This window comes from Alosa pseudoharengus, unplaced genomic scaffold (genome assembly GCF_046254945.1).
Source record: "Alosa pseudoharengus isolate Yale_2024_CS ecotype anadromous, Long Island Sound unplaced genomic scaffold, YU_APseudo_1.1 YU_APseudo_1.1_scf_22, whole genome shotgun sequence".
NCBI lineage: Eukaryota > Metazoa > Chordata > Actinopteri > Clupeiformes > Clupeidae > Alosa > Alosa pseudoharengus.
In genome coordinates this window covers 26,583,338-26,609,719 of record NW_027468680.1, presented here as the reverse complement: position 1 = coordinate 26,609,719, position 26,382 = coordinate 26,583,338, and the positions used below count along the sequence as shown (strand labels likewise).

General features: G+C 40.7%; 2 protein-coding genes across 2 annotated transcripts; one reads left to right on the top strand and one right to left on the bottom strand.

Annotated features, from left to right (window-relative positions):
• Positions 1 to 10,144: 10,144 nt before the first annotated feature.
• htr1b (5-hydroxytryptamine (serotonin) receptor 1B) lies at positions 10,145 to 11,284 on the bottom strand. Its single transcript, XM_076300004.1, has one exon. The coding sequence runs from the start codon at positions 11,282 to 11,284 to the stop codon at positions 10,145 to 10,147; it is 1,140 nt and encodes a 379-aa protein (XP_076156119.1).
• Positions 11,285 to 21,845: 10,561 nt separating this feature from the next.
• On the top strand, positions 21,846 to 25,446 carry colec11 (collectin sub-family member 11). The gene is made up of 7 exons (XM_076300003.1): positions 21,846 to 21,883; positions 22,295 to 22,456; positions 22,636 to 22,707; positions 23,636 to 23,707; positions 23,785 to 23,838; positions 23,941 to 24,036; positions 24,501 to 25,446. The coding sequence occupies exons 2-7, from the start codon at positions 22,327 to 22,329 to the stop codon at positions 24,914 to 24,916; spliced, it is 840 nt and encodes a 279-aa protein (XP_076156118.1). The 5' UTR covers positions 21,846 to 21,883; positions 22,295 to 22,326; the 3' UTR covers positions 24,917 to 25,446.
• Positions 25,447 to 26,382: the final 936 nt, after the last annotated feature.

The window sequence follows — 26,382 nt, the reverse complement described above, 5'->3', positions numbered from 1 at the left end:
GGTATATAGAGGTAATAGTCAACGTACCTTTCCAGGTGCATTAGCACTTCTCCCAAACTCTCATGCCAGCACAGATTTTCTATATTTTGGGTACTAATGAAAAGGGTAAAAGGCACTGGTAAAATGCAACAGGTTGGATCACATCAAAACACCTCCTTGAAATAGACTCATCCATTTGATAATGACTTGATTGATGAAAATTACACAAAAGCATCATACATGCTTGATGTGAAGGACATGGTACACAAAAGTTAATACCTTGCTCCAGTCCCCTTGGGAAGTGTAGTTCACTTTGATGGCCTATCTAAATGTCCAGCTGTCTGGGAAATATGCTCCTCTGAATGGGGAGCTATGTAAATTGCTCAGAATGTGGGCATCTGCTCAGCAAATGAGCAACATAATGTATTCTGTTGGGTACTGAGGTGGATGTGGGAGCATGAAAATGAGGTCCTCCAAAATCCACATAGAAGTCAACAGTGGTGAACGCTGATCCTCTGTAGACATGCCAGGGTACTCCTGTAGAATGCATAGTGGGACTCGGGTAAAGAAATTGATTAAAGGGTATAGATAATACAAGTATTCATTTGAACATGTGTGTGTGTGTATCTGTCAATAATCTATTATGAATAGTCCAATAAATACCAGAATTACTGATGCGCGGGTCGGATTGGTCGGACCCCATTTGGATTTCCAATCCGTCACGCCTGACCCACAAAACATCAACTCTAACCCCACCTGACCCGCAAATTGCTAATTTTAACGATAAATAACGTGATTGCATCCATCCGTATCTTGTAGTATGAGTAGAGTACCCATGATAATGTTTCCTTAGACTATCATGTAACACATAGAAATAAGAGCCCTTTTTAATTCATATAACAATCCAATGTAGTCACTACTGGGCCATTATATAGTGTACCCTAAGGCCCACAAAGAAATTCCCTAAGACGTGTGATTAGAGATTCAGATTGATGACGTCATGCGGGGATGACTTCCCATTGCCATGTGGACAAGGAAAACACAACTTTTTGAAAACGCTAACATTACTTCAGGTCCATGGCAAGCTAATGTTTACTTCTTCTACACCAGACATAATGGCAAATGTAAAACGACCATTACATTTCCACATATATAGCCGTCACAAACCTTGATCTTGAAAATTAACTTTATTAGTTTTACAGGTGTGCCAATGTCAATCTTACGCCAATGCTCCATTCGGTTGTTGTCTCTTCTTTGTGAGACCTCTTGCTGCAAGGCACTACCTACTGGCTGGGTATATGTACTGTAGCCTACTACTGTTACTACTATGTAGCATACTACAGTGTTTTTACTAATTTTTTGTGTTTCCGTGTGGACAAGGATATTTCTGAAAACGATGAACTTTTTGCCAACGCAAAGGAAAAATATTGTTTTCAAAACATTTTGTTGAGTGGAAAGGGTCTCAGAATCTAGTGATTTTGACCTGGCCCACCCTGGACATCTTACGCATATCACTACTAAATAGTTATGTTTAAATGAGAACTCAGGCTATTTTTAACATAGAGCCCTGTTGCTCTAGTCTAGGTCACTGAGTACTGCAGGTAAGAAAACAAGTGAAAAAAATTGGTGCTACCTAACACAGGTTGTCCTGCTAGCAGTTAATATAACCAGGCTGCTACAAAGCTATGCTCTGGGGGCATCACTTAAACTGTGCCTTTGTGCCTCTTAACAGACTCAAAATGTAATTACATGTGCTGTGCAACATGAACAGGGTCCTTACATGACGCCACTGTGTGTCTTCAACTCAGTAATTGTGAAGAAACAGTATAAATCCAGTGTTTGTACAGGCAGTCACATACCTCTGTTTCCCTCCATCGCTTCCTGTAGCTTAAAGTCCATACCAAAGTCGAACTCATGCCTTTTCTCATTTCCATGAAGACCAAAATCTGAAGGTTATTTCCAAAAAATGATGATTGAACATTGCAATGGTTATATATTAATATTGATGTCTATGTAAGAACATGGAAACGGTCCAAATGACAGCTGAACTGGCACAGCACCAACATTAGTGAATGGAGGATGGGGATTATAATTTATGAGAATTATGAGTACACTGTGACCTCGAACAACAGGGCTCTCTGTTAAAAATGGCTGGAGTTCTCCTTTAATCTCACAAATAAGTAAAAATAGAAAAAAAATCAGTGAAGCACTACAATATAGAGAAAGAAAACAAGGTTAATTCTATCTCTGCTTCCTGAGCCATTTAACATAATTTCCCATCACATAGCCCACTCTGATACAACTAACTCTTAATAGTTCAGAGTGCATCCAAAAAGCACTGCTTAAATGACAGATCAGTCAGGGCACTTAGAAAACCTTGAGATGCATGAAGTGGCTGATTACAGTAGGTTCCTGCTGCTCTGAAGTCAAGTTCATTTATATGCTGGTAAAGGCACAAAATCAGGGATTCTGCAGGTAGTGGCATCAGATCAGCACTATGGTAAAATGGCCTCATCAGAGCGGGAGCAAGAGGGCAGTGGATGGCCTAATAAGGCTCCCTGCACGAGCAGGAGGGAGAGATAGGGTCCATTATTCTTTCATAGAGCAGGGCAGGATGATGACCACGAGGAGGGCCGATCCATGCTAATGTGATATTACTGTAGCTCTCTTATGGTAATGATACCGTCCAACAGTGAAAATACAAGACTATAGGCTGTTGTTAATGGAGAAGGGAGCACGCACGCACACACGCACACACACACACACACACACACACACACACACACAGGGATATCAGAGGTGCTGTGTAGAGGATCAGGCAGAAACAGAGCATTTCAGATTTTCATTGCAGGGAAAAACAGTGAAAAACCCTTTGAGAGGCAAAGAGAAATCTGAGAAAACGACTAGGGTATTACATCTGAGATGTATAAAGACTTTATGAATCACATATTCAGTGCATTTCACTGGAAATGGACCATGTGCCATATGAAGTATGGTGAAATCACCTTATGATTTGATTTGAGGCTTAATGGAACAGAAACAATTTCACACTTCCTCTGGAATTCTGACCCTATTGGAGCAAGTGTGTGTGGGCTGCACAGGTCTCTTTCTGTGGATCGCTCCAGAGGTGAGAGTGGAAAGCATGTTGGACTGCAAAATGGAGCCCATTTATCAAGACACCCAAGGGAGGGTTCTATTTTCCACAGCAGGGGAAGAGGAAGGTAGGCTGACAAGTGATGACAGGCTTGCTTTTTCTCCTTCAGGACCGAGGGGCTGTGTTCTGGACACTGGTGGACTGGCAGCCAGTTTTAGGCCAGCTCACTTAATTCGCTTGCCTCAATTGAACATCCTCGACTGCGATTGAGCTGACAAAAAATAAACTCTCTGAATCCCTGATGTGAAAGGGATTTCTGAATGCAGCTGTGGGTGACATGTAGCCTAGAAATCTAGACGCGCCCCTAGCGGCAGCAAATTGCTGCCAGGGCTAGTCTAGCAACTCTCCATTGACTTGTGAGCTCTAGAAATCGAAACTAAATCTGGCATTGAAATCGTGTATAGAGTCGTTTGTTGGGCTTAACATAATGATTGATGGCAGAGTTGCAACGGTTTGGCTTGAATTCCCTGCTACTTGAAAACAAATATCCTATTGCGTCCTATTGCGTGCAGAGGGAATTTGAAAGACAACTGATTATCCCGACCAGTGGCGCAAAAAGTGGGTATGCGCTATATGCGGCGCATAGGGGCGCAGCTCCATGGGGGCGCCAAAGCGATGGTAAAAAAAATATATATATATTTGGTATTTTCTATATGTAGCTACTGCTGTCCGTTTCTAAATAATTTAAACTTTTTCTCAATGTTCTGTAACATTTTAGAGGACTAACAGGCTAGAGTAGGCGCCCTATCTCATAAGATTCCATTATAGAATTTTGACATAGAAGAGGGAGTGGGGGCGCCGTGAGCGCTGGGCGAGCAGATAGGCCTACGAGTAGGGGAGACCGGGGCTGGTTGTCTCACGGGTTGGTTGTCACATTGCTTATTCCAGGCACACTAGGTGATGCTGTGGTAAAATTTTGATATCAAACTGTTACCCTTTGATAGCTTACTCATTTGCACTAGGAATTTTGCTGAGCAGACACACAGCATTGAGGTGAGGAGACCATTTTTAAATTTCATGGGTCAGAGTAAATTTTCATGTTGGTGTTGTTTTTGTATTGAGAGCTTGTAGGATATTAGTAGTTAAAAAACAAAACACTCATTAAAAAGCCAAAGGTAGTAGCTTTATTTTGAGTCATATTTTAGCTATCAAGTTAAAGCCATGTGGCAGCTAGGTTAACATCTTTGTCAAGAGGTCAGTTGGGGATGGTTGTCACATAGCTCATGGGGTTGGTTGTCACATGGGTTTGTTGTCACTGAGACACAGTTGTCACTGTGTTTGCAACTTTGTTGGCAACTTACATGATAATAAAGAGGTTTTAGCACGGAAAATGATTTCATTTTATTTCTCAACACAGTAGACAATTCAAGTAACTGATCACCTCCTTTAATCCCATTGTTTAAACATAAGGGGCATTGATGACAACTATCATAGGGGTGGTATTCATATTAAAACTTATTTGCAGTTTCTAGCTTAAAAAACTAAAAAGTTACACATCATTTTTTAAGATCCCATTTTATCACTGAAATCCCATTGAAACTTTATAGGGACAACCAACCCCATACCCTGTGACAACCAACCCCGTGATGGGGTTGATTGTCACATTGTGTCAGAGTGTCTTTGATGGTTAATTGCTCCCTGTTACAATACATTCTAAAAGTAAAAATTATACACATTTAAAGCCAAGACCCCAAGCTTTCATTTCATGTAGGAATTACTGCTGAAAGAGTTTTTGAAGATGAGCAATTCATGCATGAGTAAAAATTGTGACAACCAACCCCGGTCTCTCTAGTGAGTTGCCGTCTAGGAAAAAGATGGATACAGCAAAAAAAAGCTGTTGACGACTAAAAATAGAAAAAGAAAGAGGGAAAAGGAGATGGCATGTCATGCAACAGCAGTTAAATAAGTGGACGGTGAAAGGCAACAGGTAGGATTTAAAGTGATGACGTCTGTACTTGGAGGCTTGCAAATATGAATGTTAAAAGACTAACTAGCGTTTGTTAAGCATAATGCCGATTGAAACATAGCCTATTCCATTCAGATAGCTAGGTGGCTACCATGCTCATACTGCACTTTTAATGGCCAACTGCAAACAGAAATGTCATGCTAGCAGTAACTCATTAAATTTTTCCATATCCTAACAATGAAGGCTCCTTGTAATAACTTAATATTGTGTTGTCAATGTGGTGCAAACAAACAAGGCTAGAGTGCCTACCAGCCTTATCCATTGTGAGCATTAGCTGGCAAAAGGACGTTATGAGAACCGTTTAGACTCTCTTAAAGTGGCAATGCACCATTTAAATTACTTATCAAGTATAACATCAAGTTAAACATCAAATTGGCAGCATTTCTTTAAAAACATATTCAATAGACACTAATACACAGTAATAGTGTAAATTATTGGTCTTTTGTTTTGCTTTAGTTTGTGTTTTGTTTTTTTTTTGGGGGGGGGGGGGGGCAATATTGTTGTTGCATACCCCTCAAAAATGGGTAGTTGCGCCCTTGATCCCGACCCTCGGACTGAGCACTGCGAACGGTGAGTGCCCAGACCCTACATTATAATGTGGGTCTGGCTCGCCAGGCTAGGTGACATGTTCTCTCCTTTGGTTTCTTTATTTGTCTGCACTAAAAAGAAACAGTACAGATTTCCTGAAACATGGCTTAGTCTATTTGTATTACATTTCTTCATCCTAACAGAAAGAATGACAGGTGTGTTATTGGATTTTGAGGTACAAATTGCAGAAGAATGCCATACATGACAAAGCTGTTGACTGCTCCATTTTCACAGTTGTTAAGATGATTTGTTCTCTCCTGCTTTTGAGTGTTCATGTCGCCGAAGAGGGTTGCTGGTGGAAGGAATAGTTTTTACCTCCCTATGTCTCCTGTTTTCCAAACTATGCACCTTCGCATAGTTCGCGTCTTGCTTTTCCTTCTTTATCACCCACTGCTCTAGCAGTGACCATAATGTGACCTTCGGACCATGAAAACTAAGCCCTTAGTGCCATGCAGCTGGGCTGGAAGAGAGCCACATACGACCGCATTTATGGTCTCACAAAAATGAGGGACGGGGATTCCAGGTGATTAACAGTGTGACAGTTGAAGGGCTTGCTAAGAGGCCGTGACTTACAACAAGAGCCGTAATGTAGCCATGCAAACAGTCTCCCCGGGCAAGCTGACGGAACACTTCTGAAAGCAGTGTGCCTGCCATTTTACAATGCTAATTTACACCCCTTGATATGAAGATGGGCGAGTTTTTCATACACACTATATGAGCCATCAAGCAGTAAATAAATTGACAGTTTGTGGAAGGAACTACATTGCTTTTGACCTTTCATAGCTGCCAGTATTTTCCTTATAAGCATCAAGTACTGTATATAAACATTGATTGCTAATGTCAGTTTCCATTAGCGTAGCACTCAATCTGTGCAAGCAGACAGCATATTGAGATACTGGAGGTAAGACAGCAGCATGCCAACAGTAGCTTTGACCACCGTTACCCGCGTAGCTCAATCTGCTCTGTGAGAGGCCACAGGAGCACTGGGTGTCAGCTGTAGAGCTGTGTGAAACAGAGCTGAAAGAAACGCCAGTCACCAGGGGGGCAGACACAGAGAGAGAGAGAGAAAGAGAGAGAGAGAGAGAGAGAGAGGCCCCTGTCTCCACACACCCTCCTCCACACTAACGACCTCATCCCTCCCCTCTCGCATCCCCCAGCTCCTCTGCCGGCGCTCTCCGGGGTCCTGACCTGCCACTGCTCCTGGGCCCAGTGCTCCAGAGGACACTGCTTCCAGGAGAGGGAGCCGGGTCGGGCTGGGCTGGGGGGCGATGGAGGCAGCGCTTAAGGAGGATACTAACGGTCCTCTAGAGGCATGTTTGCAGCTAATGACACTGTGCTTCAGCCTTTCAACAGTTTCACATGACACACTGTGGAGGCTTCTGTCAATGAAAATTCAGGGCAGACATGTAAGGGAGAGTATACTGACCTTGGACTGTAATGTCTTTTTACATGTGTATATGCACATACATCAACATGTATAGACATTTACACACACACACATGCACGTATGCAAAATATATGTGATTGAAAAATACAACAGCTTCATAAAACACTGTTTGTAAATAGATTGCCACCGCACATCATACAGCATCATAAATAAACAGCTATTCAATTTACAAGCCTCTCTCAGGGCAATCCAATTCTGCTTATCCCCATGTGGAAAGAAAGACAGCAGTATGGGGGTGCACAAGAGGATCACAGTGCATGCGGCAGAACCAGCTGATTGTGAAATGTGTTGATGTTCATTCCTGCGGTGCTGACCTTCTCATCCAAAACTGCACCTACATTAGATGCCATTAGTGTTCTTATCAATGTAGTGTAAGAGTAATGCATTAAACCAACCAACAAAACCTCTCTGTGGTTTCCGGAGGTATCTTAGCAAAGCTTTGGATTATTGCTTCATTGTTAAGTGGCTCAGTGTACAGTTTTTTTTTTTACATTGAGCTTTCTCCTTCTCACTTTGAACATTTTCCTGATCTGCCATATATTTATAATTAGCAATGACTCACAAGCTGTTACTTCTGGTAGGATAGGGAAAATTATAGCAGCACAGTCGGGATGACAGGTAAATATATTGAATATATTATTATGAAATAGATGTAAGAGCTCTATTTCAGATTAACTCTGTGTCTGCAATTCAGATGGGGCAATTTTGTTTATAGGACACACAGTGCTGTCACAAACTGAGTATAAGTCAATAAATTCATGGAACACAAAAGCTTAGGAGGAGCTCAGTCATTACAATTTTGAAGTCGTAAAAACATTTTTAGACAAAGGTATTATAAAGATGGATCTGTAACTTTCAATTAACACCCTGAATGGTTTGTTTGGTTGGAGAGAGACACCCAAATAGCTTCGAGCAATACCACCCACAGCATATGTTCACACCAATTGAGCTCACTGGCAGGTGCAATATTTTGCTTGTATCATTGTTACTTATTAATAAAATCAATTATCTCGCATCGTGGCCTCTCCACCACACACAAACAAACAAACACACACACTCAAGACAAGAAGAGAGAGAGACAGAGAGACACGGCGAGCGAGAGAGAGAGAGAAAGACCCTCAGACAATTACTGTGTGTGGCCTCTGTGAAGAAATTATCTATCTAAACACAAACAGTCAACCCACCCTTAATGCTGATGTGTTAATGTTCTGTTACGTCTCACTAATTTGTCAGCTCATTATTGTCAAGGTCAACTGTTTTTAAATTGTTATTAAGTCTTTGTCTTTGACCACAGCCAAATGCCACAAAGAAGTGATGGACTCTTATTTTTTAGAGGACAAGATGGGTTATGTATATGCACAGAAAATTCAGTAATTCACTTTCACCCTGGACCTAAGTTTAATGCATAAATTATTGCATGGTAATGTAATCGTTCCAGCTTTTCCCCTTGAATTCTACAAACCCAGAAAAAAACAAAAATGTATGTTATGCCCTTAAATAAATAACCCTTTCCTTCTCATCAGTCACTGTGCCCCAGTTTGGATTTGAACTGTTGTGTGCTTCACAGAAGCCAAAGCATGGTTCTCCAAAACAATTTTATCAACCTGAAAGTTTCATGCACTGCTTTCCTTTTTTCTTCAGCAATTTCTACTTGCAAAATTATTTTGCTCCAGAATGTCATTTAGTTAGACAGTGCTCTGTAACCATCTTACACCCAGACTCCTCCAACAGGTATGATTCACTCTTGTTCCTGTCTTGCAGTTAAATCCACAGCTTAGCTGTTCCGACTGTTAAGCTCAATTCAGCTTTAGCCAAAAGGGAGAAATGTCTAATTATGATGACGCATGACTAGCTTTGCCAAAAGCTGAGCTTTTGAAGGAATCTCGCATAAAACCCCACCTGTTACCTCAAGCTCTCTCCATTCTGTGTGATTTTTTGTGTGTGCGCAAAAGTTGGTCACATCTGGAGGTGAGTCCAAAGGTATCAAATGGGAGGTCATGTGAGACTATAATGCATTTATGCCTGGTGAAACAAATGTAATCTAACTGGTGAAAAAAAACATATAGCATATGAATTACATTCAAATAGCATGAATCAATAAAAAATAATTTGGCAAAATGCTGTATTGTACATTTAGCTGATCAATTGTATCCACCTTAATACCAGCAAGATGTCAACAGTCACTGGACATAATATGGACATAATAACTAATCCATATTTTCCCCATCATGGAGGGATGATACAGTCTTGAATGACAAGGTGCAACATGAAAAGACTACGATGAGACAAAGCTTGGTTTCCTTGTCCCTTTTATTGCAAAGCATTTAATTATGCCTTATGATATAGAAGCTCAGCACACAGACAGCTATCCCTTAGGTGATATGGCACATGACATGTTACAAGTCATTGCTGTCTTAAAGGAAACATGCTCTGAGTCTCCCTCTAGTAATTTTAATTATGGAACCTATATTGTAGCTGTAGCTCATGACTACTTAAAACACTGTGCTAAGGAACAATGCCTTTTTATCTTTAGCTGCCAAAACGACAATGTCCATCGGAGCAAACAGCTGAAGGGTGTATGCACAGAACATGGAGACTCTATAGATGCATGTGTACTCAGCAAATATGAGCCAGACCTGTTTTCATTGAGCAAATATTACTTCAGATTTACTCAATTTATGACATTCATCTCAATACAAAGCCCATGCCACTGTCCAGCAAATACATGTGTACTTTAACCTTGGTCTTGAGGTCTATTTTTGTTTGGCAATTTCCAAGGCATAACAAACAATCAACATGACTCCTAGCAATTGACAGTGAGATTAAATAGTGAATGGTCCCCTGATCACCTCAGTATTACACTGGTTTTAGACTACATTTTAAAATAAACTAACTAGTTCAAATTTCCATACTAACTTTACCTCAGCATTGTTGCCTTGCATTTGATTTTCAATCATTGTCATTTTTCGTTAAACATTGCTTTAAATTATTTTCGAGTCTTTTACATTGTTTAAGTTACACAACATCTAAATCGCAGGAGTTTGTGGAAAGCCTTTTTGAAATCCTCATTGGACATGGTGTAAATTATTGGATTTATCAACGAGTTGAGGTAGCCAAGCCATGTGAAAAAATCAAATAACTCTGGTTGAAAGCATGACGAACATAGTGGTACCAGCAGTGTATAGATGAAAAACGGCAACCAACATACTATGTAAGCTCCTAAAATTATACCCAAGGTTCTGGTCGCTTTCCGCTCCCTAGCAGCGGAGATTCTCTTTTTCTCCAGAAGTCCGTCCGACAGAGTCACCTGAACCTGGTGCACATTTGTATCATTTAACCCATAGTCTTTTCGTCCAAAGTGTAACGGACTAGTCGAAGCAACAGATCCAGGCGAATTACTGACCAGCTGTGCAGACGTGAGCCTTTTGCCAACTTTTGGTGACTGTTTAAGAATTCTTTTTCGCGCTTCGACATATATCCTCCCATAAAGAACGATAAGCAGCAAAGTTGGGATGTAGAATGCTCCAAACGTGGAGTAAATAGTGTAGAATATGTGATCAGTATTCACAGAACAACTAGTCAAATGTTCAGCTTTTACTTCTTGGCGCCAGAACAAGGGAGGTAGAGAGATGGACACAGCGATGATCCAAGCAGTGGCGATCATACCCGCTGCCCTCGCCGGCGTGCGCCTTTTGGCGTACCCAACCGCGTCCGTTATAGCCCAGTAACGATCCAGGGCTATTACGCACAAATGCAGTATAGACGCCGTGCAGCATGTTATGTCCGAAGACAGCCAGATGTCGCAAATAATTTGACCAAGAGTCCATGTGTGACTTACTGTGTACAGCACGCAAATGGGCATCACCAGGATGGATACCAAAAGGTCCGTTACCGCTAAAGATGCTATAAGAAAGTTCGCTGGGGTGTGCAGTTTCCGTGACTGCGAAATAGTTGCAATGACAAAAGCATTTGATAATGTTGTTGCCAAAGTTATAACGCAGAGAATGACGGCTAGACTTGCTTGGAAAATTAAGTCGGTGGTCTTTTCACCAGGTTGAGATGAATAAGATACATTGGCATTATTGGTGGAGTTGTTATGTACCTGACCAAAACTCGTTGATGTTGGCTTCAAGTTATTTGGGCTATCCATCCCTCAGCCCCCTTTCACAAGAAAAAGGTAAGTGTCTATTTCATACTGAAATATATTCAGAAATGGTCCTCTCAATTTCAGCCCATTCAAACAAAGTTGACAAGTATCCTCTGAATACTCGTACATCCGGCTTATTTTGATTTCAGGAATCATAGATTTTTTTGAATATTTGATCCACTTCTTCGTTCCTCTCATACTCTCAAAAAGTTCCGTGGCTTTCCCAAATGCTGCATTTCGATGTATTTTCTTTCCTTTTACCCTTCATAATTTAATTGTACGTTCGAAAATAAATAGGGAAATAAAACATTTAGGCCATTAGAAACATGAAACAATATCGATATATAATATTTCACACGAAAGGGTTAGTGTACCCCTTCAGCGATGAGGCTCAAAGCACCTTGAATAGCATCCGTTTTTTGCTGGTAGGTGGGTTAAGGACTTGGCTTTATATAGCTGACTCCGATGAAACTTGTAGCTATGATCACTCCAGTCTCCTCACTTGAGAGCTGCCAACATCCTCTGGGTCTTAGTGCTCTCCCATGTTTTTTTATTTTTTTTTTAAGTCGATTATGCAAGAGTTTGTGTTATGGTAAGCAGTGTTTATTCAAATACATGAAGAAAATACCATGTTAAAGGCCTATTTCACAGTGTGTCAGTAGGTTGTTTAAATGTAACAATAAACGTCAGAATAAAGGCTCAGTACTGCATAGTCTACATAGTTACTGGTCAGGACTTAACACTGCTGCTGAAACTTATCAGTCAAAAGGCCCTAGAGAACTGATATCAAATGTTGACACCTATCAAACTTTCATAGAACATAACCACAAATTATTTCCTGGCAGCATTCAGCTGCCCAATGGCTACTGAGCCTTACTCTTTCCACATCCCCATCTCTCTGAATGCTGTCACTTGCCTCATTTGTTCACTGACTGGGACTGTGTGCTCCATCCTGCAAATGGTGGGCTATAACCCTGAAGATAAATAACCTTCATGGCTAGCAGCTATAGGATACAACACCCTGTATCACAACCTAATACAAAACACAACTTAATCATGGCTGCTTTCCCCCCCCCTTACCCATGTCATGTGTCGCCAAAAACCTTCGTAGGTAACGTGGCCTTTCAAAGCAACACAAGTTCCTTGAGGATTTTTTTGAGTGTCTCATTGTTTGACAAAATCAAAAGCTACCAAATGTGCCACAGGGTAGCCATTTTACTCATAATATGGCCAAACAATATTCTTTTATTGCTGTTTATTTATCTTTGCTACTAGGTTGATGCGTCTCCAAGCCATCTGCTCTGGTGACCATTTAAGAGTGTTGCATTTGAAAAACTTAAAACGTGGTTGCTGTTTGCAGTGGCAGGGCATGACTTATCTTGTTTATTTAGGGAGGAAAGCGCAAACCCGGCTCCATTTGTATAATTGCCAGCTCATAGGGTTGGTGGTCTGGTTTTTAAAAACAGCTTATAAATGTCTAAACAGCTCTAAATGTGCCAATAGCCATCTCAAACCCAGTGACAATGAATAATGTGCATGAAGCACATTATATAGCCTGATGAATGGCTTGTGTAGCAATTATACCAGTACACCAGTATAAAAGTACTTCCAAATGATTGTATTTTTGTTACTTACTTGTTAGTTTGTATAATGCCCTATACTCCTTTTTTTGTGAAAATCAACTTAGTCATCTAATGCATTAACAGTTTAGAATATTATAAAATCACACTCCTGCTTGACCCTTTCTGTCTCCCAAACGTTGGGATTAAAATAAAAGGAAAAAGAGGTAGACTGTGCGGCGACCAAGGTTTTCCTATAGGTTTCTGCACTTACCCACCCTGGGTATCTTTGCAGTCAAGTTTTTTTGTAATTCATCTTCAATAATTTATCCTTAACATCACCAACCTATCATTGACTGGTGGGTTTAATCATGAGCATATTCTGCATGATTATATACCATATTTGAGAATTTCTGATGCAGACCAGGTGGATGTTGATAAGATGTACAATACACCTATTTAGAGACTGAAAAGCACCTCAGGCACAAGATCCTGGCTTGGAATATGAATTAAGCAGACCATGCAGACATACAGAATACCCCCTATGAGCACTCTATGTTCCATATAGGATGGCAGGTGCATGGTACATGTTTGGCCTGTGATCATTCTTGAATCTTGATTCTGTGCTGTGATAGTACTGAAGGTGTGTAAATTAGGCTAATCAAATTCTATTCTTCCGAACCACATGAAAATATTGATTCCTCACAGTCTAGACGCTGTGTCAGGGAGGAGTGTACTACAGGATTATTTACAGTTGTGAGGCTGTCTGCGGTTAATCCACACCCACAATGGAGCTGATGTTTCTGGGAACTGAAGGACTCGGAGTGAAATGACTAGAAGTTGTATCATCATTCTGTTAAAAGGAAGACAACAGCTGTAGAGAGGACACAGAGCCACTCCCCTTGTTTACAGCCACTTACTCTGATATGAAAAACAAAGTCATCTAGCCAACCCTAAAAGACCAGTGATGCATGGCAAATAGCCTTTTCATAAATTACACCAATTAACTCAGACAATTATTTTTGCACATTTTAACATATTGAAGTCAAAGTGTAAGTGAAAATAAATGGCTGGTAATCTTGGTCCATGAAGTAGAATGACTGATTTATCTATCGACATTGTTGTTCGTTTCAATGTATTTCCGGAACATCTAAAAATCTCAGTGTTCTTTTGAAAACAAATGTGCAATCCAAAACATACACCATGTCCAATCCAGTCTTACCCAGCACCCATACTCTCAACATAAACTACTGCAGATTTCATAATCATGGCAGCGTAGATGTAATGTCAAGGTCTCCATCCATGCGTGGGTTCTTCATGTAGATAAATGGAATCTGCTGGGATTTATGAGCTAGCCATGCAGACTTGCCCTCTGGGGATGATAATCATGCATGGAGGTCAGGTGATTTATCAGTGGTCCTCAGGCGGCTGGAAATGTGTTTGCCGATATGGAGATCTGTGATGTCTGCTGAGGAGGAGTTGAGTTTGGAGTTTTAACATGCCCCTCAGGTGCTGTAATACTAACTAAGGCCCTTTACTGCATAGGAAGCCGGAGTGGGGAAATTGTGTCAAATGGCAAAATTTCCACATGGTGAAATGTTTACCCATGCTTTAAATCATGACAGAGTTTGTTAACTTTCATTGGGAAGGTTCGTTGCAGCATTTTTTTTTTTTAATGTCAGCATCATAATACAAATTAAAATAGAGAATGCTGATGATAGGATGTTTTGAAAACAAGGTGATGTGCATTTTGTGAAGCATCATTGGTTTTATTGTTGATTTCCACTCTACTTAAATCTGGTGAAAACCATCAGGTCATTACATGTTTAGTCTTTGCTGACCCTGTATTTCACATTGATCCATTAAATACATGTACAGTGTGTGCTGCAGATCAAAGTGATGTTTACAATCTTCTCACTTCTACTTCTGAATTTGCCTAAAACTAGGCCCAGTGTACAATCCATGAGACTAGGAACTATAAACACCGTCCAACATGGCGATCCTGCATATCTTGGACATCGAATTTAAATCCTTCCCAAACCTTACAGGAAACTGGGAACATTACTTCAAAACCCTGGAACTCCTGCATCACACCACATCAACCTCACATCAAGTTGGGATATACCTTCTTAACTTTCCTCCAAACTCTCCAGTTCTCACTGAGTCTCTGTTGCTCTTTGTCTCTTCCTAGCTCGTCTAGTCTCTCTAACCCTAAAGTCACATTAGCTACAAAAGACAGCGACAACTTGACACTCATCAAATTGCCGATGAGTGGGCAGTAGGCCTAAACAAGGCTGTGCTTCGCAGGTGATTGATGGCTACCGATTTCTATGTGCTAGGTGGCTCACAGATAGATCGTACATGGCTTCAGATGTATTTTGATGTATTTTTGGTTCCAAAACCTGACTTTTTAGATTTAATAGTACATATTTCTCGCTAACTTTTGCAAAATATAAGGTCATAAACCCTGAACTTCTGAACCCTGAATACTGCCGTCTATGAGTTAGCTGCCCCATCTTGGATACATTTTTTGAGTTTACTTTCAAGCAACGAACGTCATCTCCACTTCACTCCAGTCACAGACAGTCACCTTGTCGCATCGCTCAAGACTTCTTGTCTATTTTGGCCGTGCCTTGCTCGCAGCATAGCGACCATGCACTTGTCGCTCATCAAACGGCCTCTCCCATTGAAAATGAATGGCAACCTGCCGCTTTGTCGCTGTCTCTTGTAGCTAATGTGACTGTAGGGTTACATGAGCCAGCCTTTAAATAGGTCCAACCAATCAGCCCAATAGACTTCTGAAGTTCTCCTACAAAAAATAACCAAAGCTGCCATCTTTGCCCATATAAGGAGATCCGGGTGTTAGCTAACTACCTATGGCAAGTTGCATTGCAGGTTAGCTCTGGGGTAGCAAAATTCTAAGTTTGCCGTCTTAACGTACCGAAGATCACAGGAGCCACTCTAAGGCAGAGGGCAAAAGTGTGTTGAGCAAAAACGTCTGCATTTCACACTTCTTCGTCCCCGTGAGAGTTTAAAGAAGCACTATGCAGGTCTGGTTATTCCTTCGCTGTTTCTGGGTTTTCGCCGGATTTGGGCTAGCATTTTTCACTAGGCTACACAGCTTCGGTAGCAAGTGACTGCTATGCTAAACCCCACGAGCTAGCCATCAAGAAACCAAGCTAAACACATACAGGGCTCACAATAAAACAAACACATTGTTCAAGAGACTATCAAACCACATTACAAAGACGAAGTTCACCCAAGGGTAGGCTACTTACAATTTCAACAGCAACAAAGCCAAGTCAGCGTCCGTTTTGCAGTCTTCTTCGAAACTACAATCTGACTACATTTTCGAGGCACGATTGGATACTTCCGCTGAGTCACATCCGGATTTACCCGGACCGGGTCCAGAAAGTTGCATATTCGTTTTTTCCGTGGAGAAACGATAGGGGGAGATGAAGCACCCACCAAACGACCCAGAAAGTGTTGTAGAACAATCAGAACGACTCTCAACCTGCATAATTAAGGTCATTTTTGCTAAAATTGTTGCATAGTGCTTCTTTAACAGGTGCGATAATTCAAAAACCCATGTTATTTTCCCATAGGAAAAATCGCAAGATACCGGACCTCAAAGATGGCAGCTTTTTTGTAGGCGAACTTCAGAGGTCTATTAACACAATGGGCTGAACCATTCCAGAGGGGTGAAAGTACATATCCCCACGATCACAGTTAAAATGTATCAGTAGAGATTTATCACATTCATTTTCTTTAAATACAGTTTTAGCCAAATAGCCATTATGAACATATTCTAATGCACACAAGACATGTTCACATCACACACACATGTATGGCCATGGAGGTCTCTGAACCATATTTAGAGTTCAGGGAGCGTGGGCACATGGAAAGAAGAGACCCCCTTTTTATATGGGCCTTTTATAGTAGACTGCAGGGCTTAATACAGTTGTCTGTGTGCCATGATTTGGAGCTATCCGATGAAGCTTGATTGTAGGAGTTTCAGACACAATAAAATGCCCTCCGAGCTGAGAACGACTAAACCAATTACATGTGAGCTGATCAGATGCAGTTCTGCTCTCAGCCCGCCTGTGTACGACTGTAACATTGTTTCGGGGAGATAAATTGAGTTATGAGATTTGCTAACTGCAGTAGATTATAACTACGTGTTCCTGGTCTCTGCTAATGAAAGAATGATTTCTGTCAAATCCAATTGAAGGCACATTGCAAACTCATCAAGAAGGGGTCGAAAAGATACATGCAGGTCAAACATACATTATACTCCTTTTGTGGGATCAGTGAAGTGTAATCTGTTTTGTGGAGGTCTTCAGATGGCTCAGATACATTGACACAAAAAATGCATTTTGATGAGAGAGTTTTGCTGAGGTTTTGTTGCTCTTTCAGCTGGTGTCAGTGTTATCAGGAGAGACTGTCCTTAAAGAACTCTGCATTCTCCATTTGGGGCAGCCGTGGCCTACTGGTTAGCGCTTTGGACTTGTGACCGGAGGGTTGCTGGTTCGAACCCCGACCAGTAGAAAGCGGCTGAAGTGCCCTTGAGCAAGGCACCTAACCCCTCACTGCTCCCCGAGTGCCACTGTTGTTGCAGGCAGCTCACTGCGCTGGGATTAGTGTGTGTGCTGAGTATGTTTCACTAATTCATGGATTGGGATAAATGCAGAGACCAAATTTCCCTCAAGGGATCAAAAGAGTATGTATACTTATACTTATACATTCATCATAGTGTATCTATATTGCTCCTACATTATTGCACGACTCCAGCCACATTTTCAACACTAGGAAACCAGCATTTGGTTTAGTTTAATTTAGCCATTGACTTATCACTGCTTCTCTCACTGTCTCTCTTCCCCTCTGTTTGTCAGACTGTCTGTGTACAGTATGTATGATTACATAAGTATCAATGTGTGTGTGTGTGTGTGTGTGTGTGTATGTGTGTTTGTGTGTGCAGTATCTCTGAGTCCTCAGTCAGTTTGGCATGTTACACTTTAAGACGCAGCTCCTCTAAGACCAGGCTGCCTGTGAATGATTCAGCCACAGATCAACCCAGTGATATGATGGTGAGAAAAGAGGGTGTACATAAGAACCCAGCGACTGAAATCGTGTCCTGAAGCTTCCAAATGACTTACTTTCACATCAGACTTTTAAGCCTTTCAACCATAGACATAATATACATGTATATTATGTCTATGCTTTCAACCATAGCCTGCTTCTCATGGCAAATGCATTTGGGAAGTACACTGCAACTCTAATGACTGATGGGCCCTTGGTATGCTTTTACACTCAAATAGCACCCAATTCCTGGGGTGAACTGGAAGTTCATGAAGAGATTGACTGACACAATATGAACTTCATGAAAGTAAAAAGTCAAAAGTCCAGTGGACTGCATGAAAAACAAAATCTCTTTACAGTAATACGGCCATTTTGTGTATATATCAACATGTTACACTATCCTCTTTTTTGTGACCTTATAAAAACACAAATGTCTCATTATCAGCGATTAGGGGAAGATGTCAATTGACCAAAAATGATAAGATTTCATCCCTAAGTAGAGCTGCTATTGCCATCTAAGTGGAGCAATTAGGCTAAGGATGACATACAGTATTGGGTCAGTCTGCTGGATCAAATTAGCATGCTAAAAATGTCACTGGAGGGAGCACAGAGCGGTATTAGAGCACTAATGATCGGTTTGGAGAGTCGATGAGACTCCCTTTAGGTCTGTCCCTTCCAGAGACCATATTTTTTATTTTCAGTTTCCCCCCATTTTCTATATTTTTTATTTTCTGTTTCCCCCATTTTCTATGCTATAAGAGAAAAGCTTTCGTTTGTTTCTTGTCCATTTGTCTTTAGTGTGCACTTGTGTGTTGGTGTTTGTGCGGATGGGGGCTCACTTAGAGTTATTTCTCCCCCCATCTTCTATGCTACAAGAGAAAAGCTTTCATTTATGTCCTGTCCATTTGGCTACAGAGTGCACTTGTGTCTCTCTCTGTGTGTGTTGGGTCAGGTTTCTACCAGTCATTTTCTGACAGAGTTAAGCAGATGATTGATCATCTGTCTCAACGACCCTCAGAGATTATGATAATTATTTTGGTTCCGGAGCTGGCATGCCCATTAGGGAAGAGGAATCCTCTCAATCTCCGCAACAGCATTTCCAGCAGTCGACTGTCTTCCATGTCTTTCCCTCTCTCTGTCGTTGTCCTTGTTTAAGTAATATTTTGTCTTGTATTTACAGTCTGTTTTAGCATCTTGGTTCCTCATGGTGTCTTTTCTCTTTCCACTTTTAGGAAGTAATCCACTGTTAATTCACACCCTTTTCCATTTAACGATGAAACAAATCCAAAGAGCATTCCTCGGCCAACCCTTGTTTGTCAGCAGTAGATCTGGGTAATAACAGTTAGCTGACATCACTAAATGATGTGAAACGTGACTGAAGAATGAGGAGATAAAAGTGTCTCACTAATGCAGAAATCAAATGCCATAATCAAATGGAGAATAAATGATGGAGGAAACGTGTATTTAAATTCCCCAGGCATCTCCAGCAAAGGTCATTTCATTTTGAGGTGTCATCTCGTTCAGCTATCGTTTATGGAATCCTTCTGTTTTTCCTTTTTTCAGAGTTCCAGGTAGTTAGTTCTCCGTGGACAGAGAACGGCTGATAGCTTACAGCACTGAAGGTGAGATGTTGTGCAGATTCTCAAATGAAGATTGACATTGAAATTCTGTTGATATTCCCACCCTGTCTGAGCTATATGAAAACGCAACCTCTTTAGAGAGGTTCAACAGACGCTCATCTCCACAATAGCAGACAACTACACATTCCCTAATCTAACAGGCCAAGGAGTTTATTCTGGAACACAGCACATCGAAAGATATAATACATCAAAAACGAATATGTGAAACAACATCAACAACAAAGTGGCACCGAGATGCAAATATAGTTCTATTTCTAGTTGCAGCTGGATATTAATCAAAATGCATTTATGTGAGACCTGTTTTTGCCCCTGTCTAGAGTGATTCTTAGCATTGAACTCTCACCTCCTCATGAAGGGCGCTGTGATATTCTTGTGGTGGTGGATCTCCTTTGGCAGAGCAGATAAAAGCAGAATGTGAGGAAGGAGTAGGATTATGGTGAGATCAATGTGCTTTGTTTTGCAAAAACAACTGCAGCAGCAGGGACTAAACAAAACCTCTCTCTTAACGTTTCCCACCTCCACCAAGATTTTCTTCTTTTAATAATTTTAATGTGCGCATTGCTTGAAATCCACAGCTTTTTTGCTATTGGTACATCACAACATGAACTGATAATCAGTGGTGTAGTGTATGTGATATGCAGGACTACGCAGTATACCCACTTCACAAGCATCACCATCTCAGTATACCCACTTAAAATATAAGGGTATTAACATTTTGGGTTGATCACAGTATACCCACTACAGCTATCTAGTCTACATCACAGTATACCTACAGTACTACAGCTAAACTATACCACTGCTGATAATCTAATGTTAAGGATTCCATCTGTTGGTGAAGTAAAATCAGATGAGCTTGTTCCAATCTCTTTGACATACTGATTTTGATTACATGATCTGTGTTGCCAGGGTTTGGCAAACGACTATAGTGGGCTTCATGGAATCTGAATTTAGAAGATGGCAGTAAGGAACTGAGCCCATTTGTTGCAAATCTATGCAATCACAAACAAGGGACAATGCAAAAATCACCCTTAAATTAATCTTTTCAACTTCATTACAAGTTATATGACTCTGCATAACTACATGACAGACTGCCAGTGTTATATGGTCATAATACTACATCTTAATGCTATGATCTAACAACCATTGGTGATTTTCTGAACCACTGAGCATGACAGTGCCTGTCTTTGGGTACTTTTTCATTACGGACATGAAATGAGCGATGAAATTGAACCCCTTCATTTTGTATGCTTGCTTAATTTTGAGATTTGAGGTTTATGCAGAGCTAAGTTTCTCAATAAGCAAAACCACCACAAAATTTTCCTTTTAAATATTAAAACGTGTCTGAATGATCTACAATCTAACCGCTGGTTACAGACTAACAAAATATACTGATTAGGGCCTTACAGTATACTGCAGAGCTTTGTGGAACTTATTATGAAAGGATAAAGGAAGTGGTTACATACCATGCTAAAGAGAAACGGAGGTCATATATCTTTCGGGCAGCCTACATTAAGGCGTTATAAGATTAGTGATTAGCGCATAATCTCAGTAGACGATTATTTGAAGGACTTTCCCCTAATTTACTCTATTGTAATTTTTTAGCATAGCATCTTTATGAATAGGCTTCCAAGTAAGTGCATGGGCTGCTCCAAGTAAGTGCATACAGTATCAGTGTTATATCAGTATCAGTGTATATCAATGGCAGTGAGTGACAACACACATTATATGTTCAAATATTTTGTTTACATTTTACATTTTGTTTAATTAAAAATGTAGAAATTTCTAAGAATTCTTTGTTGGCAGGTATCAATTTAAACCTACATTATGCACACTACACAATTGCACATATCGGTACATGACATTCTACTGCCACCTTGTGGACAATAATTTGCAAATTTCACACCAGTTGAACAAATAGGGCTCCAAAGTTATATTCCGCAATGTATTGTGCAGTCAGTATTGATAACTGCAACTTTGTAGTCATTTAAGTCCATTCTAATCAGCAAGAATGGCTGTGTTGTTTCTTGATCATCCATCATTTCACAGAGAATGCCTGTGTTATCAGGGAGGGCTTCATGCCAATGACCCTGATTACTTTCCCAAGCAATTATCTGAGCACAGCCCAGTGCTTGACTTTATCTGTAAAAAATGTCTGTGTTGACTCTTTTGGTTCACCCTCACACAGCGTTCAGTTTGTGGGGTCTAGTGTAGGAACGTGAGAAATACACCCAGAGTGAGTTCACTTCTGTTGTCTCCAGTAGCTCATTTAAACCTACACCATATTAACCATCACCCAGCCACAGAGACTTGTACATCTTTAAGTGGTAAGTTGTTGCTTTACATAGCTACATTTACATGATTATCTTTATGATCTAAAATTCAAGATATTTGTAATAAAGTTGTTGTTGAGTATTAAGACAAATATCATAGCAGGAATATTTTGCATGTTTGCATATTGATTTTTTCTAATTTAATCAACTAGCCTAATTTCAGTAGGCTATAAAGAGGCTCTGTCTGAAGATATGTCCAAACCTTAGGCCCATGCATTGTTGGAGTACATTAGTACCAATTTTGGAAGTCTTTACGAGTTTTTGTACACCTAATTTTCTCTGCTATTTGTTATTTGCTGTGACTATTGTGTGAACTCCTGTTTAGTTTTTATCTAATTTATCTTTATTTTGCTGACATAAGATTTGCTGTTGAATTAATGTGGTCTAATGTTTATCATGCCTCAGTGGTGAGGTTTGTATGTTGGTAGTGTCTCAGAATGCACAGGAACGTGCTTTCATCGTGTGTGTTAGTGACCATCCTGGGACTGATGCTGGTGACTTCCGCGTGTGGCCAACAAATGACAGAGGAGCCGTGCTCTGTCCAGATCCTTGTCCCCGGACTGAAAGGTGCAGAGTCAATGCTTCTAGCTTATGAGCCACCAGGGGAAATCCTGCCAATTGATTTTGATAGTAGCTGGGAGAGAAACCGATGTGCTCCGTGCTGATTTCCAGGGAGACAGTTGATGTGTTTTTCCACTTTGTGCTGCATTTCTGAACGTTTTCCACTTCCATGAATGACCCCACAGGAGAGGCAGGAGAGAAGGGAGAGAAAGGAGCCCCAGGGAGGCCAGGAAGAGTGGGTCCCCCTGGAGAGACCGGTATGGCTCTGAATGAAATCTCTCTCCATGTATTTCTCCAATGTATATCCTATCACTTACATGATGTATATTGTATGCGAGATGATTTTTGGAAATAAAAAAAGTTAAAACTATTAGAAATAGCAATGGCCCCTTGAGCCATGATGTGATTATTATAAATAATAATGGTTGTTAGGCTGTTATGTGTGTTTCTTATGTTTTGTGATATTATGCGTGTGTTTCAATAGGCCTATTAATGCATGTACGCTGTTGCGTGCCACATTTGTATACTTCTACCACCTCCGGGGATAGTGGGGGACGCAAGTCACTGGCACCGTTATTTTGGGGATCGCGGGCTGAAAAGTTTGGGAACTCCTGCCATACACACAAGATGATTTATTTTTGTGGATCTGTAAATGTTGGCATAAAGTTATGAAAACATGGTATTAGGATATTATGTAGCCTAACAGGTTTACAGATGGCTCTGTGACTGAGAAACCATTTTAAATCACATTTTACATCATCTAACACTTGAGTATAATGTAAATTATGCTATATAGTTATATACACACAACATACTGTATATAAAACAAACAGATCAGAAGTTTGTTTTGGAAGAGTTTCAGACGATGCAGGCTGAGGATTATCATGCATTTGCATTCCTGCAATTGACAGCATGAGTAATGTGCTGCCTGGTTAGACCCTGCTAAAGATAACCAGAGCTGCTGCATGTTTACTGCTGGGTCAGAGGTCTCTGCAGACCACAGAGTGCTAACGATCACAAGCCTTTGCCGCTGCTTTAATGAGGCCAGGACTTGACTCAAGCTGTAAGGATCACACACTCTAACAGCCAAGTTGAATTCTTACATGATGAAGATTATTTCTGTCCAATGGTATTTTCATAGATGATGTCATGGCAATGTCACAAAAATGACGTGTTGTCTTCCAGGTGCTCCAGGAATCAAAGGACAGAAGGGCCTCATGGGTCGATATGGGAAGATGGGTCCTCCTGGATACAAGGGTAAAGTAACATCACATCTCTCAATAATAACTGCCGTTTTATGGGAGTGGTGAAGATTATACATGTCTCTTTGTCAGGTGAGAAAGGAGACATGGGAGATCCAGGTCCAAAAGGTCCTGATGGAGACTCCGGTAGGACAAATCATTAGACTGACTTGGACTTTTGAAATGAAATATTGAATTGACAGAATTCTATAAGTTTACTTAAAAGGCGGTTTTGACACCTTCATACAGGACTCCCCTGTGAGTGTGCACCATTACGGAAGATGATTGGTGAAATGGACAATCAAGTGGCGCAATTAACCAATGAGTTGAAGTTCATCAAAAAGGGTATGTCCACCGTTTGTCCTATGAATGTGTTAACATATGTATCATACTGTAGTAATTTTGTAAACTGGATCATAACCACTTAGACAATCTGGTATGCAAACAAGCAATTACAATGCACTGCTCGTTAAAGATAGGTACACAGGCCCCGCCCGTGGCGCGACTGGCTGGGGCACCTGCACCATACGCCGGCGACCCGGGTTTGAATCCCGCCCCGTGGTCCCTTCCAGATCCCACCACGACTCTCTCTCCCACTCACTTCCTGTCATTCTCCACTGTCCTGTCATTAAAGGCAAAAAAGGCCAAAAAAAAAAGATAGGTACACAGATAGTGAATACTGCAAGGTTAAGTCAGACTGCAATTTTCCTCACAATTACCTGTGCTCTGCTCTGTTGTTTGAAAAGCAACTTTATGAACATGTGGCTGTGTTCAGTGTGGTTTTAGAAATCCAAGTGCTCATTTTTCAGCCCTGCCCTCCCCTGCAGCTGTCGCTGGCATCAAAGAGGTAGACGGTAAGGTCTACCTTCTGGTCAAGGAGGCCAAGCGTTACCTAGATGCTGAGGCCTACTGTCAGGGGAGGGGCGGACATCTGGCCATGCCCAAGGACGAACGGGCCAACGTGGCCGTCGCAGCGTACATCACGGAAGCGGGCCTCGGCAGGGCGTTCATCGGCCTCAATGACTTGGAGCGCGAGGGCCATTTTGTGTACGTGGAGCGGTCTCCCATGAGCACTTTCAGCAAGTGGCGGGAAGGCGAGCCAAACAATGCCTACGAGGACGAGGACTGTGTGGAGATGGTGGCTGCAGGGGAGTGGATAGATGTGGCCTGTCACCTCACTATGTACTTTGTGTGTGAATTTGACAAAGACAATGTCATGCAGTAGGAAAGGTAGGTGAACAGATTGGTGGACACTTCTCTTTTTCTCTTTGTTGTTTTTACTGCCTTTTCATTGATTGCTCCTCACAGAAGCCTACAGATCCCCAGAGAAATCACTGAGTGTAGGGTATCAATAGATGTTAGTCAATCAAGTTTGAATGTCAATGGATGAAATGTTTAATAGAAAATACATCATTAATGAGAGTTATAATATTGCCATATTAATTTATGTCACAGCTGTGTACTGTAGTTATTATGAGAGTTGCTGAAAAGCTAAGTGGATTATTTGCTTTGATGTCATTGGTATGAATAAGAAACTAAAATATTCAAATATATTTTAAAACAAGGTTGTTATTTAGTATTTGTTAAACATGAAAGATGTAATTATTTTGCTATCATTTGTATCTAATAACTTTTTAAATATTATTTTTTTATCTTCATCACTTCCACCAAAACATGTTCAACTGTAAATCCCCCACCTTGGAATATTGACCCACTACAGACTAATTATATAATTTAAGATTATGTGTAAAACTGTTGTTGATGACATCATTTTCCTAGCTGTTGTGAAGAATTTAAATAACATTTTGGAATTGTATTGTCCTAACAATGGAAATAAAACTTTCTTCAGTAGGTTTTCCGGTGATGTGTGGCCTTATTGATCTGAATGGGAAATTGCTTTCACCTAGTGGATATAATAAAGAAGAGCAACAAGTGACTTGTCCCCCAGGTTAGCAGGCAAGGACCACAATGGGATAGGCCTAATATGCATCATGGCTTTTGTGGTCTTCATGGGATCAGGTTGTTTGGAGTCAATAGTGTGACCTTTTCTAAATTGAATAATACAGCAAGGATGGGTAAGATGAAACGTGTGCAATACTATGCTGTTTATTTGATCAGAGTGGCTGTGGTTGACTAGACAGCAGCAACCTGAGCATTCTTATGTCATTGTGTGGAATGTCTATGCACTGATAAGCAAGTACTGATGGGATTTTTTTTTAAATGCTGTAAGATATTAGTGATGCTATTCCATGCACTATGCTGAACATTTTTTTCATCTTGTCACTCTTGTGTTGCGGAATGCAAACACCAGAGCAGAGTGATAATCTTCCCAAACAGACAGACCCTTCCACAATTTATGCAGTGACATCTCTTGATTGTGGAAAGGATATTTATTTGAATTTTTAAAATGTTTGGGGAAAAAAGGTTCTAATAACTTAATCATTTCTAATAATTGTTTGCACATGAATGTGTGTTCATGCAGTTGAACAATACTGTATGTGTATGATAAAAAAATCCAGCTCCAGTAAGAATACTTGGATGCATTCAGATAGCCATATCAAATAAACACAAGGCTATACTGTATGCGTCTAGTATCATGTAGACCTAGGTCTACTATATGTGGTACTTAATCCAGTATGACACTCATCCCAGTTGTAATAAACAGATAACTTGAATATGTATGACATGGCT

Excerpts from the sequence above, each read along its gene's own strand:
- htr1b (XM_076300004.1), bottom strand. The coding sequence starts at position 11,284 with ATGGATAGCCCAAATAACTTGAAGCCAACATCAACGAGTTTTGGTCAG.
- colec11 (XM_076300003.1), top strand. The coding sequence starts at position 22,327 with ATGCACAGGAACGTGCTTTCATCGTGTGTGTTAGTGACCATCCTGGGA. Across the intron at positions 22,708-23,635 it reads GGGTCCCCCTGGAGAGACCG|GTGCTCCAGGAATCAAAGGA; the intron begins GTATGGCTCTGA and ends GTTGTCTTCCAG. Across the intron at positions 23,708-23,784 it reads GGGTCCTCCTGGATACAAGG|GTGAGAAAGGAGACATGGGA; the intron begins GTAAAGTAACAT and ends TCTCTTTGTCAG.